The following is a 16077-nucleotide window of genomic DNA, read 5'->3' as shown; positions in this document are numbered from 1 at the left end:
CTTCCTTCATCCCTGTCCATTCTCTCCCCTCTCCCTCCATCCTTTCCCTTCCCAAATTTTCCCTCCCTCTCCCTTTCCTTCCTCTCTTCTTGCTTCCCTTCCTTCCTACCCTCTTTCCCTTCCTCCCTCCCTTCCTCTTTCCTTCTTAAAACTTTTTTTCCTGTCTAAACTTCTCTCTCTCTTTTTCTCCCCCTCTCTCTCCCTCCCTCATACTGTCTTTTTTACTGGATTGTCCTTTTAAAGTTCTATCTACCTATATGTCTACCAATCTACTTACCTATCTTCCTAGGTACTTATCAATCATCTATCTTCATTTTTCTGTATTTTTATTGACTTAAAAATCTGTCTTTCTCCTCTCCTTTCCCAACTGTACATGAGTCTTATACTTTTAAACCTCTTCCTTCCTAATTCGCTTCCTCTATTCTCTTCTATGTCTCTTTAGCTCTCCTTTCTTTCACTGTCTCTTTTCTTTGCCTGCTTGCATGCCTGCCCCCTCCTTTCCCTCCTGTCTCCCCCCAATCTTACATTCTTCACTCACCCCTTTCTCTCATTCCTCTCTCCCTCTTTCCCTCCTTCTGCTTTTCCTGTCTATTTTCCTGACTTCTGTTTTTAATTTTTTAAATGTCTGTCTAGTCTGTCTGTCTACCTACAGACCTACCTATCAATCATCTATATATCTATATTTAATGTTCTTTTTATTTATTTATTTATTTTTGGAGAGGAAGATTGGCCCTGAGCTAACATCCATGCCCAGCCTCCTCTATTTTGTATATGGGACACCGCCACAGCATGGCTTGATGAGCGGCGTGTCAGTCTGTGCCTGGGATCCGAACCTGCGAACCCTGGGCTGCCGCAGCAGAGTGTGCAAATTTAACCACTACGCCACCGTGTAGCCCCCTGACTTCTTTTTAAATCCGCCCCACCCCCCCATAGTGGCCTGATTTTCTTACTGGCTCCTCCTTTTCAATCTCCTCTCCCTATTTCTATCACTCTCATTCACGTTGTCTCCTTTATTTTACTCCTTTTTCTACTTACTCATAGCATTTAAACTCATTTTGTTTTGTCTCTTCCCTCCCTTCCTTCTTTATTCCCCGTGTCTCTTTCTCACTCCCTTTCTTTAACACTCTGTATTTCTGTTTTCTCCACCTGCATGTATGCATGCATCTTGTCTTCTTTTTTTTTTTTGTGAGGAAGATTAGCCCTGAGCTAAAATCTGTTGACAATCCTCCTCTTTTTTTGCTGAGGAAGATTGGCCCTGGGCTCACATCCGTGCCCATCTTCCTCCACTTTATATGGTACGCTGCCACAGCATGCCTTGACAAGCAGTGCGTCAGTCTGCACCCAGGATCCGAACCTGCAAACCCTGGGCCACCAAAGTGGAGCACATTAACTTAACTGCTACACCACCAGGGTGGGCCCTTGTCCTTCCTTCTTTGCTTGATTTTACTGTATTTTTACAACCATCTATTTTTATACTTGTTTCCTTCTTTCTCTTTTAATCCTATCTTTTTCTATTGTCTTTTTTACTGGCTTCTTCTTAGATTCTGATCTATTATCTATCTATTGTCTATCTATCTGTTATCTATCTATCTATATCTATCTATCTATCTATCTATCTATCTACCTACCTTTTACTGTGTTCTTCAATGACTTCTACTCTTTAAATCTCTCACCCCCACAATTGTAGTTGAGTTTGTTACTGGCTCCAACTTTTCAAACTCCCTCTCTGACTCTCAAATTCTTTCTCCTTTTTTTTACTTTTTTCTACTGACTTATCCTTTTTAAAGTTGCCTGCCTGCCTTCCATCCCTCCCTCCCCCCCCCCTGCCCCTTCCCCCCCTCTTTTATTTCTTTTGTTTCTTGCTCCTGCTTTTAATTTTTTGCTCTATTTTCTTGTACATTTTTTTAACCTTTTTATTGGTACTTCCTTTTATAGTCTGTTCCGTCCATCTGTCTGTCTGTCTAATTTATCTACCTAACTATAAATCATCTATCATTCTATCTATATTTTAGGGTTTGTTAAAAAAATGATTGCTTTTAATCTTTGAATCTCTTTGACATCCACAGACAACAGTACTTGAGTTTCTTACTGGTTCCTCCTTTTCGAACACCTTTCTCATTCTCATTTAATCTCTTTTCCTTTATTTTACTTTTTGTATTGTCTTGTCCTTTTTTCCTTCTTTTTTCTCATTCACAGTTTCTTTCTATTTCCCTTCTTCTCTTCCTCCCTCCCTTCCTTCATTCTCTTTGTATATGTCTATTGCTCCCTTTCTTTCACTGTCTTTTTACTTTGCCCACCTATCTTCCATCCTTCCTCTTCTCCATCCTTCCTTTCTTCTTTCTTTCCATTCTTCTTTTCTCTCTCATTTACCCATCCTCTCTTCAACCTTTTCTTCCCTCCTCCTCCCTACTTCCTTCCTTTCTGCCTGCCTGGCTTCCATTCTTCTTCTACTCAATTTTTACTGGCTCCTCTACTTAAACTTTTTATTCTTTCTTTCTTTCTTTTGAACTCTATTTTGTACTGTCTTTATTGCTGGCTACTCCTTTTAAAAGTCCATTCTATCTATCTATCTATCTATCTATCTATCTCTACATACCTGCATCCATCTATCATCTAGCTAGCTAGCAATCATCTCTCATCTTAATTTTACTGAATTTCACTTTTTAAATGTCTCTCTATGCCTGCAAAATATTCACAATTCTACTTGATTTTGTTATGGGCTCCTTCTTTTCAAACACTTCCTTCTGTCTCTCACTTTCACATTGTCTCTTTCTTCTTTTCTATTTTATTCTTCTTTTTCCTAGTTATTCATCCCTTTTATCCTTTTTACCTTTCTTTCTTGCCCTCTCCCTTCTTCCTTCCTTCTTTGATTCCTTCCTCCCTGCCTCCCTTCCTTCCTTCTTTCACTCCATCCCTCTCCTTCCCTCTCTCTCCTTCCCTCCCTTTCTGTATGCCTCTTGAGGACCCTCTCTCTCTCTCTGGCTTTTCTGTCTTCTTTGCCTGCTCGCCTGCATGCATTTTTCCTCCCACCCCCCCTTTCCCCCCTCTTTCCCTCCTCCTGTCCCTCCCGCTCCCTGATTCCCATCATTCATACCACCTTCCCTCCACTCACTCTCTCTCCTCTCCTTTGTCCCTCATTGCTTTTTTCCTTCTTATCTTTCTCCCTCTAACTGCCCTCCTCCCCTCCCTCCCATCCTCCCTCCTTCACTTCCCTCTCCCTTCCTGCTTCTACGGTCATCTTACTGACTCCAGTTTTTAAACTTTCTTTCCTTCTATCTCTCTTTGTAACTTTCCTTTTTTGTATTGTCATTTTTACTGGCTTTTTTTTTTTTTGAGGAAGTAGCCCTGAGCTAACATCGGTTGCCAATCCTCCTCTTTTTTGCTGAGGAAGATTGGCCTTGGGGTAACATCCGTTCCCATCTGATGCCGCCACAGCATGGCGTGATAAGCGGTGCGCACGTCCGCGCCCGGGATCCAAACGTGCAAACCCTGGGCCGCTGAAGCAGAGCGTGGGAACTTAACAGCTACGCCACCAGTCTGGCCCCTTTACTGGCTTCTTTTTACAGTCCTAACTCTACCTGTCTGCATATCTAGCCATCAAATCATCTATCTTCATTTTATTGTATTTTTTGACAAATTTTGTAAAATGACTTTTACATTTTAACTGTACCTCAACACAACACAAAATTTTATTTGAATTTCTTACTGGCTCTATTTTTTTAAACTTTTTTCTTTCTTTTTTCTAATTTTCTATTCTTTTTGTAGTGTCATTTTTACTGGCTTTTTTTTAAAGTTCATGTTTATCTATTATCTATCTATCATCTATCTTTATTTTCGTGTATTTTTAAACTAACATTTTTTTACCCCCTCCCTGATTGTACTTGATTTTCTTACATCCTCCATCTCTTCTTTCTAACTTTCTTTTATTTATCTTGACTGTTTTTTAACTGACTTTTCCTGTTTAGAGTCTTGTCTATACGCCGATCTATCTAGGTATCAATCATCTCTATCTCTATTTAACTCTCTTTTTTAGTGACTTTTAAAAACTTCCCCACCCCCATATTGTACTTAATTTTCTTACTTGCACCTTCCTTTCAATCCTCTCTCTCTCTCTCCTTTATTTTATTCTTTTCATACTGTCCCACCCGTTTTGTGTGTGTGTGAGAGGAAGATTAGCCCTGAGCTAACATCCGTTGCCAATCCTCCTCTTTTTTTGCTGAGGAAGATTGGCCCTGGGGTAACATACGTGCCCATCTTCCTCTACTTTATATGGGATGCCACCACAGCATAGCTTGATAAGCGGTGCGTCAGTCCTCGCCCAGGATCCGAACCTGCGAACCCCATACCGCCGAAGCGGAGTGTGCGAATTCAACCACTATGCCACCAGGCTGGCCCCATGTCCCATCCCTTTTAAACTTTTCTTCGTTTTCTCTTCTTCCCCACCTTTTCTTCTTTTATTGCTTTTGTCTGTGTTTTTTACTTGCTCTCTTTCACTTTCTCTCTGTTTCTGTTTTCTTTCTTTCTTTTTTTTTTTTTTGGTGAGGAAGATTGGCCCTGAGCTAATATGTGTTGCCAATCCTCCTCTTTTTGCTTGAGGAAGATTGTCCCTGAGCTAACATCTGTGCCAGTATTCCTCAATTTTGTATGTGGGTCGCTGCCACAGCATGCCTTGATGAGTGGTGTAGGTCTGCGCCCAGGATCCAAACCTGCTAACCTGGGCCACCGAAGTGAGTGCACTGAACTGAACCACTACGCCACCAGGCTGCCCCCTGTTTCTCTTCTCTTTCCCTTTCTTCCCTCCCTCCTCTCTAGCCTCTCCTCCTCACTTCCTCTATACCTCCCTTCTCCCTCCTCTCTGTTTCCCTCCCCTCCTTCCTTTTTTATTTTTACTCACTTTTTGTGGTTTCCTCTTCTTCAACTTTTTCTTTTCTTCTCTCTTTCTTTCTAACTCTCTTTCCTGCTATCTTGTTTTGTACTGTCCTTTATTCCTGGTTTATTTATTTTTTTAAGTTAGATCTATCTATCTGCCTATTACCTATAGTGTTTATTTTACAGTCTTTTTTTTTTTTTTTTTTTTTTTACTCAAGCCTCCTTTGTAAACTGCCCCCATCCCTGAATTGTACTTGAATTTCTTACTGGCTCCTCCTTTTCAAACCTCTCTCTTACACAATCACATTCTCTCTTCTTTTTTATTTTATTTTTTCCTACTGTCCTATCCTTTTAAAACTTCCCTTCCTTCCTTCCTTTTTTATTTCTTGTTTTATTCCCTTTGTCTTTTACTTGCCCCCTTTCATTCTGGGTCTGCCCATGATCTTTGCCTTCCTTCCTTCCTTTCTTTCCTCATTCCCTTCTCTCCTTTTTCTTCCTCACTTCCTCCAACCCTCTCTACTTCCTTTTTTTTTTTACTCACTTTTTAGGGGCTCCTATTCTTAAACTTTTTTCTTTCCTTCTCTTTCTTTCTAACTCTCTTCTACTATCTTGTTTTATATTCTTGTTTATTCCTGGCTTATTCCTTTTAAAATTGGCTCTATCTATCTATCATCTATCTGCTTATTTTACAGTTTTTTATTGTCTCCTTTTCAAGCTTCTCTCTCTCACACAATCCCATACGCTCTTCTTTTTTATTTTACTTTTTCCTACTGACTCATCTTTTGTTTAAACTTTTTCTTTCCTTCCTTTCCTCCTTTATTCCCTTTCCCAATACCTCCTTCTCACTTCTTTTCTTTCACTCTCCTTCTCTTTTCTTTGCTTGCCTGCATGGCTGCCTTCCTCCCTTTCTTCTTTCCTCCCTTTCTTCCCTCCCTCTCCCTCCTATTTTATTCTCTTTTTACAGGCTTCTCTTTTCAAACTGTTTTATTTCCTTCTCCCTCTCTCTTTCTCACTCTCTCTTCTTTCCTTCTATCTTTTTTTGTCCTCCTTTTTTACTGACACCACTTTTTTAATTCATCTTATTTACTTGCTTTCTCTTTATATTTCTTTTTACTCTTTCCCTTCTCTCCCTCTTTCTTCCAAGGTTTCTTTCTATATTTTCCTATACTGCCTTTCTTATTGGCTACTAGCTCTTCCTTTTGAAAATCTGTTCATATTTTCTTTCTCTTTCTCGCTCTCTCTCTTGTTTAAAGTTACTGTCTTTTGCTACTTTTTAAATCTTTCCCTTTCCTGATTGTACTATTCTTTTTTTCTCTCCCCTTTGCTCTGTGTCTCTATTTCTCCCCTTTTCATTCCACTCTTGTCTTTTTCTCTTTTTCTTTCTTTTTTGCTTTTTCTTTCCATATTTCCTTTTACTGCCTTTTCTTACCTTCTCCTTCTTTTTAATATTTTCTTTCTTTCCTGTTCTCCCCTCTATTGTGTCCTTTTCTTTCATTCAGTCTATCTTCATTGTACTATTTTTTCTTATTGACTTCTCCTTTTTAAAGTCTGTCTATCTATCTATCTATCTATCTATCTGTCTATCTATCTTTGTCTTATTTTACTGACTTCTTATTTTTAGTCTCTCTCTGTCACCCCTCCTCCCAATTGTATTTGATTTTCTTATTAGCTCCTCTTTTTCAAATTCTTCTCTCTCACTCTCACATTCTTTTTCTTTATTTTACTTTTTCCTACTGACTTATCCTGTTTAAACTTCTCTCTCTCTCTCTCCCTCCTCTTTTTGTTCCTGTATTTTTTCTCTTTTCTTGCTGCCTTTCTTTCACACTCTATCTTTCCTTTGCCTGTTTGTCTTTCTTCCTCCTTCTCCTTGTCTCTGTCTCTTATTTGTTTCATTCCCTTTGTCGTCCTCCCACTCTCTCACCGTGTATGTGTGTGTTCAATTTTCTTTCCTTTTCTCTCTTATTCATTCATTCATTCTCTTCCTCTCCCTCTCTCCATTTCATTCTTTCTTTTTGTACCATCTTTTCTTACTGCCTCTTCCTTTTTAACCTTTTTGTTCTTATTTGTTTTCTATTTCTACTTCTTGCTTAGTATATTTTAAATGTCTCTTCTTTTATCTCCTTTTTTAAGAAAACTGTTTTTTCTGTCTCTTACTAGCTTGCTCTCTTTCTGTTTTGTATAATCTTTTCTTACTGATCCTCAGTTAAAATTTTTCTTCTATTTTTTCTATATTTTTCTTTCATTGTCTCTCTGTTTGTTCCAGTCTATTTTTTTTTTTTTTGGTAATGTTTTCTTTTACTGGCTCCTTTTCTCTCTCTCTGTCTCTGTGTGTGTGTGTGTGTGTGTGTGTATGTGTGTGTGTGTGTGTGTGTGTGTGTATATCTGTCTCTTTTGCTCTCTCTGTCTTATCTTTTTTTTGCTCTGTCTCCTATTGCTGGCTTCTTTTTAAATCTACAGTAAGGAGTCTTGTCTACTGAGCCACTTTATAGAAGTGTTTAATTTGTTATAATGTATGTAATGTAATATATTGTGTATATATATATGTGTGTGCTTGTGTGTGTGTCTGTATATTCTTTACAACTTGAGCTGTAACTGGGAAGTGCCTTGCACAGTGCCTGGCAAAGGTAGTGTGAGCTTCTAGGATTTCCCTTTGCAAGGGCCTTGTGACCTCACTGTATAAGCACAGAGGGGTTTCACAAAGCCACTGATATTTAATATATAGATATGCATGTTCTACTTAACTATTTTGTCTTTTATTGTCTCTCTCTCACCTTCTGTTTCATCTTGTCCTTTGTTTTCGATTGTACTTGCCTCCAGTTTTTCTCTCTTAAGGTCATTCTTTTGCATTTTTTGTAAATGATAAGCGATTTTTTTCTCTAGAAGTGCTCGTTTCTAAAATATTAAAAAATGCATATTTAATATGTTTAAAAATTTAATATCAACTTGCCACTGGAAAATGCAAAACAGATATTTCAAATATGATGGTATATTTGAAGGGAGCCCTTGTTCCTGTCTTGAGATTTCTAAAGTCACAATGAGGATAAACCTAGGAAGGTATTAGGGTAAGTTTCCTTTTGTTGTCTAGCACGAAGAATATATTTTTACAACTAGATCTAGTTTAACTTATTGCCTACTTTCTGGAGACTGGTCCCCTTGCAGACCAGCCTGGGTCTCTCAATCAATAGTTATCCTGGTGAGTTTAGGCCACTTCTGACAATTCAAACTTTAAAATATCAAAATTTGCAAAAGCTTTTTCTCAAATAGCCCAAGTTATTGGTAAATGTTCACTCTACCTTCTGGTAACTTTCTTCTCTGGTTTTTCGACGTTGTTCCTCAACTCTTGCTTCTCTTTTTACTTCTTCTTCAATCTTTGTCAGAAGTAACATTTCTTTTGTCTTCCATTCCTAAGGAGCACAATGTTACAGTAGTCAGCAGGGGTTCTCTTTCATAATCTTTTTTTTTGTATTTTGCCAATAAGCAACTTAGATCAAATCAAGGGCCTTACAGAAACCTGCTCAATCATAATGAAAATCTTACGTTGGCTTTAAAGATTTTATTTATTTATTTTTTCCCCCCAAAGCCCCAGTAGATAGTTGTGTGTCATAGCTGCACATCCTTCTAGTTGCTGTATGTGGGACGCGGCCTCAGCATGGCCGGAGAAGCAGCGCGCCGGTGGGAGCCCGGGATCCGAACTCGGGTCGCCAGCAGTGGAGCGCGCTCACTTAACCACCAAGCCACGGGGCCGGCCCCCTTACATTGGCTTTAGAATGGGCTTATCTTACTTTTTTGTATTGGGAATGTGTTGGTGGATGCAATGGAATGGCAAAAGGAAGGAAATTATTTTGATATTGGAAACTTAATTCAAGCATAAGCCTAGCTCCAAACATGTCTCTAGAAAGATGCTGGACTCAGGGGAGTATAGCATATGTAAGCTGCTGCCCTTAAGTGTATATTGACAGAGAAGCTAAGTAAACAGCCTTGCTTGAATTTTGAGGAATGAGAATGCAGGCATGATTATTTTTCACTAAACTTAAATTCTAAAACTTTACAAGCAGATGAGGTGTGACTGTAATGTAATAGATATATAATTTCTGGTATCAATCTCACTAAAGCTTGTCGATTATAACAATGATAAAAGATTAATAGTGGTTTATTATTTTTTAAAATTATTATTATTATTTTTGTGAGGAAGATCAGCCCTGAGCTAACATCCATGCTAATCCTCCTCTTTTTGCTGAGGAAGACCGGCTCTGAGCTAACATCTATTGCCAATCCTCCTCCTTTTTTTCCCCAAAGCCCCAGTAGATAGTTGTGTCATAGTTGCACATCCTTCTAGTTGCTGTATGTGGGATGCGGCCTCAGCATGGCTGGAGAAGCGGTGCATTGCTGCGCGCCCGGGATCCCAACCCGGGCCGCCAGTAGCGGAGCCCGTGCACTTACCCACTAAGCCACGAGGCTCGCCCAAATTATTATTATTTTTAATAGCAGGTTTTTCAGACTGAAATAACTTCGAGTAGTATAGTGGGACTGCTAAAAATGTGTATAAATAAAACAACCATATACAATTTCCCCAGCAGTATTTAAAATTTGGTTTTTCTCACCTCCTCAATTTGTCTACGGAGATTAAGTTTTCTTCTAATGTGGTCCCGATGTTGTCTGTCTTCTTTCTTCATCTGGAGTGAGCTCTGCTTGTCTGCAGTGTGCTCAACCTTGTCTAAGTCTCTACTAATCATATGTAAATATCTATGTAAAAGTGCAAATATAAGTGAAGGTAAATTGGGTGTTTCCCTTATGATGGTATTATCTATTTTGATATTCTCAAACCACTTTCTGGGTTGCTTTTTATTTCTCGAACTACAGGAAATGTAGAGTTTTTCAGGGACCTTTAAGCTAGCTTGATCCACCAACTCACCGTGCTTTAATCATTTTACCAGACTCTCTGTTATACAAGTCTCTGTTATTGTGGCTGGGACAATGGCAAAATGTGGAACAGAGTCATTAAAAGCATTTGACACAGAGATTATTCATAAATGAGGAGTTTTGGGAACATGAGTTTCCAAAGACAGCTGAAATCAACCTAAGGTTTGACTTCAAAAAACAAGTAGATTGGAATTTCCTTTAAGAATATCTAAGTACCGGCCTCTCTGTAATTCCCAAGTCCTTGAACGACTTGTCATGTAATAGACAGGTCTTCAGACCATAAGTCTGAGACTCTGGTGGATCAGTATTTATTCTGGCATATTGTGACATGAATTCATGGAATATAAGAGCCAGGTGATAGAGAACTGGCCCTCACTCCTGATAAAGGAGAAAGCTAAAGCACTATAACTCATCCGTTTGCCTTCTGGGGCATCAGCTTGGCCTCAACGGTAATATTGAATGTGTGTGGGTAATAGCTGAATGAACATACACAGTTGGTTGGTGAACAACACCTATTTATATTAGCATCAGATAAAGTTCTAGCAAGTTTCTCTTTTTGACCTTGCAGTAATTTCCTTAAACTTAAGTTTGAAACGTGCTAAAGACACCTTCTTTCCCTCTGCTACTATGGACTTGGGTTTCCCAAACTCAAGGATCTATACTTTGGATTTCTTCTTCAAATATCAGTTTGCCTTACCTCTTGAGCTCCTAGTGACTCCAATTTCTCAGGTAGAAACTCTCCTCCCTAGCCTTGTACCAAGATTCCCAATGCCTGTTACCTCTTAATCTCCTTTCCTTTCTCTCTACTTTGAAGACTATAGGGGGTAAAATAGAGTCTTATACTTTTTTTCATCCTGCTTTCAGTTCTCTCTAGTACTTTTACACCTTTCTGGTGCCCACAATATGTCCACGAAATATGCATTAACTTCAGTAGTACCTGTTCTTTATTAACAGCTCTTGGTCTGGAGTTACTTTTGTACTTTCCTGTAACAGCCATTTTTGGAACTGTCCATTTTCATAATTGTCATAGGCTCTCTTGGTTTCATACAATTTATTTACTTGCTTTTTAATCATTGTCTGAGAGAAAAAAAGAGAATTAAAGTTTTTATATGGGCCAGAAATAAACCTGTCCTTTGATATGCCTTCTTATGTTTAGGGCTTGGTAAACTTCCTGTACTTTACAAATGGTTAATTCTGTTAACCTGCTTTAAAGTCTAGTGTGGCTCCATTCCAGACAAGCGAAAATTTCTCTCTCTGTAAATGAAAGGTGAAGGTCTCATTTTTATCTCTTATAGATCTCTAGAGATCTTATTTGATTTTTTAATACCTCTAGGTCAGAATATTATAAGAAAATATTCTGCAGAGGACCAAACCTTTCTTTCAAACCCTACATAAAAATTTTCTTATAGGCCCCAAATAAAGCAAATTTAAGTATTTAACTTACTTGTTCTTTTATATAGTTTCTTTCAAAGTCTAATTTTAAACTGGTCAGATACTGCCTGTATTTATTCAATTCCTTCAAGGTACATACGACCTATAAAAACAAAAACCAAAAACCAAACATATAAATAGAAAGTTGTAACAATCATAAAACTTTTCCAGAGAAGAGTCATAAGAACATTCATTTTAGTAATAATTTTGGGATCAAGGGTAATAATAGTACATGTTGGTAACAAATTGGAAAGCAGTATCTCTATAATTGCTGTTATCACCAGGAAATTTCTATCTAAATAACATTATTTTAATAATATGGTTCACATCATAATCAGAAAGTTACTATTCCCAATGAATTTGTTACTAAAACACTAGTATAATAATGATGTTTAACCCCCAAAAGAATGTATTCTATCAAGCTGTATTCTGTTAGGTTTTTATTTTGTCTCTAGTCTTCTCAGAGGGTATAGGAAATACTCCTTTATGGGTGTACAGTGCCATTATTACTTTTAGAGCCAGAGGAAAGGCACTACAATACAGCTGGGAGAAAATAAATAAATAAACGTGTGTACATCTTCACATACTCAAATCATTTGGTGCTTATCTTTTGCTGTTATCAAAGAAAAAAGGTCAAGTGGGAACAAGTAGTTTTATTTAGAAACAACAGCTGCCTGACTTCTCTTTACCCAACTACTGAGTAATTCATTGAGTTTTCTATTAGGTATCCTTTAGTGATCCACTAAAAGTTGATACAGGCTCCTAGTGAAGTACAGAAGCAACTGTCTATCCCTAGGTTTTTGTTGGTTAACATGAAGTAGGCTTCAACCCACTTTATTATTGCTGGTGATGTAGCCGCCTTTCTTTAATCTCCTCAGGGTATCTTTTCGCTTGTAGTATGCTTTTAAATGTGGATCGTGCAGACTTTTATAGCTGGTTTCCAAAAGTCGACAATAAGGATCAGTCTGGTTAAAATCATAAGAAGGTTGATAAAGCTGCAAACACACAGATTCAAAAGTATTATATATGTAAAATGAATGAAATCATACATTTAAACCTCATTTGTTGAAATGATTAGGCTATTCATTGAAAATAAAACATGCAAGCAGAATCTGAAGTGAGGGAATACAGACAATGGACTGATTTGTGTAAATCTAACTGCCTTTCTTCTCTACCAGACCTGTCTTTAGGCTGGAGGTGATAGCCTCAACCTCAGATCAATTCCTGAAGACTGAGGTGTGGCCCTAAGAGTTCCTTCAAGGTAGGTAGGATGCTTCACAAATAGGCAGAGGGGCAGGCAAGAGGGTCACAATAGGGTTCTAGCTTTCTTTTTCCACTTAAAAGCTTCCTTTGAAAGTTTCTGACATGATTGATGCCAGCCTCTTGTCTCTCCCAAGGGACCTATATCAGGAAGCTGGATTTCCTGACTATCAATGTTTCCTTAAAAAGGCAAAGAACATCTTTCTGGGCAATGAGGTAATTTACAGCGAGACTAGACAGGAAGCCCATATCTTTCCTGGAAGAGAAACAATCAACAGTGATGGCAATTGAAACAATGCTGCAATTAGTGGATTGACTGTTGCTGCTGCTTCTTTTAGATGGTGACTTTTGGTGACAGGTATGTGTTGACCAAACCTGGGCTACTGACCTATCAAGAAAGAACAAATCCATTCGTTAAGGCCAGGGTAAGCTTTCTATTGTCAATTAAAATAATTGGTTTCCCTGGACTGACCAGTCTATTATATCATCACTACCTGCCATTTGAAGATCATAGGGGAGACTTTTAAAAGTATGCAAATTGTTCTTTTCACTTAACATGTTATCTCTTTTTGAAAGCAAAATGTATAAGTTAATTGGCAAAGTATTTACTATTAACTTTACAATAAAACCAATTTAAGGAGTTTGTGAACAAGTATAGTATACTATACCAAGTATAGTATACTAACAAGCAAATTAATTTATAGATAAATGACTTGAAAATAAGTGTAGCATCAAGATGTTGAAGTATAGGATCAGTTGTCAGGTTTGGATTCATGCATAGCTAAGACAGTAGGTTACACTGTTACATTTTAATCTTATGGAAAACAAGGCAGTAGAATACTATAATTTCGTTTCCATTTACATTCAAAACAATTTGAAAGACCTTTAAATTCCACGTTTCTGTAGTGCTCTGCTAAAGTGGTCTACAGTTCTGGAAGCAGCAAGGTCAGGTGAAAGAGTATGGCCTAAGAGTCAAGAGACAGTGATTCTGGTATGAACTCTGCTACTATCGACCTGTGACCTTAGATAAATCATAGCTTCACCTCACAAGGTGGTCGTGAGGGTAAAATGAGCTTTAAAAAAACTAAAGGTGTAAATATTAACTCTTACTTCCTTGAGGAGATCCTGCTAAAAGACAAAGAAGGATCCCACAAAGTTAGTCTTTAGAGGAGTTGAATGTAGTGCCTGATCATCATTAAATGCACATATTTAGGGGGAATAAATATAATAAAGTATAGAGAGAATCAGTATAATTAAGTGTAGGAAAAAATCTGGAAGAAGTAGCTAACAAGTGAATAATAGAGGAACAGAATAGAAATATGGCAAACAGAAGATATTTGAGGAAGAAACCAACTGTAGGGCTATAGTTACAAACTAAAAAGGAGTGTTATTACTAGCAGTGAAATAGGTTCTGAGTTTGTTTTAGGAAAGCTGATTTGTGGGAGTGTGACTCAGTCAATTTGTGAGGATGGCATATATTTAGCTGAACATATTTGTTTTCAAAAGAGAAATTTCATTGTTTTCCAGCAATAAAACTTTAAAAAATCATATATATTAGACAAGTATCAGAAATACTAAGGAGCCCCTACTCATCCTTGATGACACCCTAGACAGTGGAAGGGTAAGGATGTCACAGTTATTCCCGTAGAACCTTTTGCTATTGTGATCAAAGCACACACTCACCCAGAAAGTTCTGAACCTCATTCAGGCTTGGCCTAAAGCTAAGGACAAGATTGGGGGGTGTTAGGCAGAGGACTTAAAATGAGTAACAATGTGACTGAAGCACAGTGAATCACTAACAGTACTGATTCAGTGCTGAGTGAGACAGTGCAGACCAAAGGCAATGTAAATTCTAAGGAAAGATGAGATAATTTGGTGTTGTGACACTTGAGAAAGCCTTCCTACAGAAGGTCTTGAAAAATGGCTCAAAATGAAGGGCAAGAAGGAGAGTGCATGCCAGGTTTCAGGAGTCAGATGGACAAAGGCACAGAAGTAGGAATTAGCATGGTATGTGTGGGTAGACAGAAAAGACTCCAACCTTTAGGAGCTGAGACTCTGGGTTGGAGATAAGGCTGCATTGGGGGGCTGAGGTATATCATGGGGCCTTGTATGATTAAAGTGAGGTTCAGACACTCAACACTTCAACTCATTTAACTTGGTGTGCGCAAGTGAAGCTGACTCAAAGCAAAACCACAGCAGTGTTTCAAGTTTAACAGCAAGCTGAAAAGTGTAAAGAAAATCACTTAGGCACATTAAAACTTACTTTTTCACTTATATTTGTAGTATAGAATACATTATTGCTTCCTGGGATAGCAGGCAGCTTGACTCCAAGAGGAAGATCTAATAGATGAGCTGCTCCGACCTCTGGAATGGGTGTTTTTTGCGAGCTCTGTCAGATACAATTAGAAAGTTTGTCTTTTTTTCTAGAACCATTCTTTTACTTTTAGACCAATCTACTCACACTTCAATGGGCTAATACCTCCAAATGAACCAAAGACTCATACATTCATGGTTGAAAGAACCGCCCCCTGCCGACAACCCGGAAGGCCTCCCAGCTTCCCGGGTCACCAGCCCTACCTCTGGACCCCGCCCAAGGCCAGTCCTGGCCAGAGGCAGCTCTAGCCACTTGGCTGCCCTGGGCCTGGGAGCCGGAAGTTGAGTCGTCAAGGTCCCGCCCCTTTCCCTCATGCTCTGCTGACATCTCCGCCCCTTCTGTCCGCCTGTCTTCCCCAGACCCCGCCCAGGAGCCAGGAGGAGGAGGAGGACTACGGACTGGCCACCACTCACGGTGTCGCACTGCTCCCTGTCGGCCGTTAGGCTGCTGGCGGCCGCCTTACGGCAGTTGCTGAGGTACAGGTCCATGGCCACCCATCCCAGGGGGCCGGGGGCTGGGGCAGCAAACCGTCTTCGTTTCTCCTTTTCACGCACATCTTTCCCGCTCTAGGTCCTGATCAAGTCTGGGCCGCAAAGAAGTTGGTCACCAGGGTAACGCGTCCTCCAGGCCACGCCCCTCACTGTGCTGCGTCCAGGCTGGAGCGCTGACGTCTTTAATGGGCGACGCCCCAGCAGGGCGTCTCCAGGGAGGGGAGGGGGAGCAGCTCTTGCTGCCCGGGCCCAAACATTCGGCGCATGCGCAGGACTCAAGCCTCGCGGGTTAAGCGCGTCAGAGTTGGGAAAGTGGTCCAAGAGGCCTGTAAGAGGGCCACAGTGGAGATTGCATTTCTCTCTGAAACCAATGCCCTCATTTAAACTAAACTAGAATGTATCACGCTTCGTCAGGGGGTAGCTGGCTGTAATTCTAATTCTTGCTAGCCCCCAAGGAGCTATGGTTCTGTTCAACACATGTCGACGAGTGATTGTGTAGTTTGTACTAGGGCCAGAGGCCTGGCTTTCCGTATCTGCCCCCTTTATAGACACTGTGCCTCCCCCTTCCCCTAGGCACACCATCAGGTCCCATTTAGGACACATTGGTTTTTCCAGGGGTCAATGCTTTCTTCCCTTGTCTTCCTGTTACCTGTCTTGGGCTCTTCATCTCTCTCCTCTTCTCTCCCTCCCTTTCTTTCCCTTTCTTCTATTTCTTTATTTCTGCCTTCTCAT

General features: G+C 39.5%; 1 protein-coding gene across 1 annotated transcript in view; it reads right to left on the bottom strand.

Moving 5' to 3' along the window:
- The window catches only part of LOC101404123 (fibrous sheath-interacting protein 2-like), an 82862-nt gene extending 67382 nt beyond the window's left edge, over positions 1-15480 (bottom strand). The window contains 8 exon segments of the mRNA XM_087427594.1: positions 7641-7761; positions 8163-8273; positions 9471-9612; positions 10727-10866; positions 11234-11323; positions 12054-12215; positions 14744-14869; positions 15268-15480. Coding sequence (XP_087283720.1) covers positions 7641-7761; positions 8163-8273; positions 9471-9612; positions 10727-10866; positions 11234-11323; positions 12054-12215; positions 14744-14869; positions 15268-15342 — 967 coding nt within the window. The 5' untranslated portion in view covers positions 15343-15480.
- Positions 15481-16077: the final 597 nt, after the last annotated feature.

This window comes from Ceratotherium simum, chromosome X, assembly GCF_057802395.1.
Source record: "Ceratotherium simum simum isolate JZ-2026a chromosome X, ASM5780239v1, whole genome shotgun sequence".
Taxonomy (NCBI): domain Eukaryota; kingdom Metazoa; phylum Chordata; class Mammalia; order Perissodactyla; family Rhinocerotidae; genus Ceratotherium; species Ceratotherium simum.
Note: the sequence above shows the minus strand (reverse complement) of the source record. Positions and strands in the feature narration are given on the sequence as shown.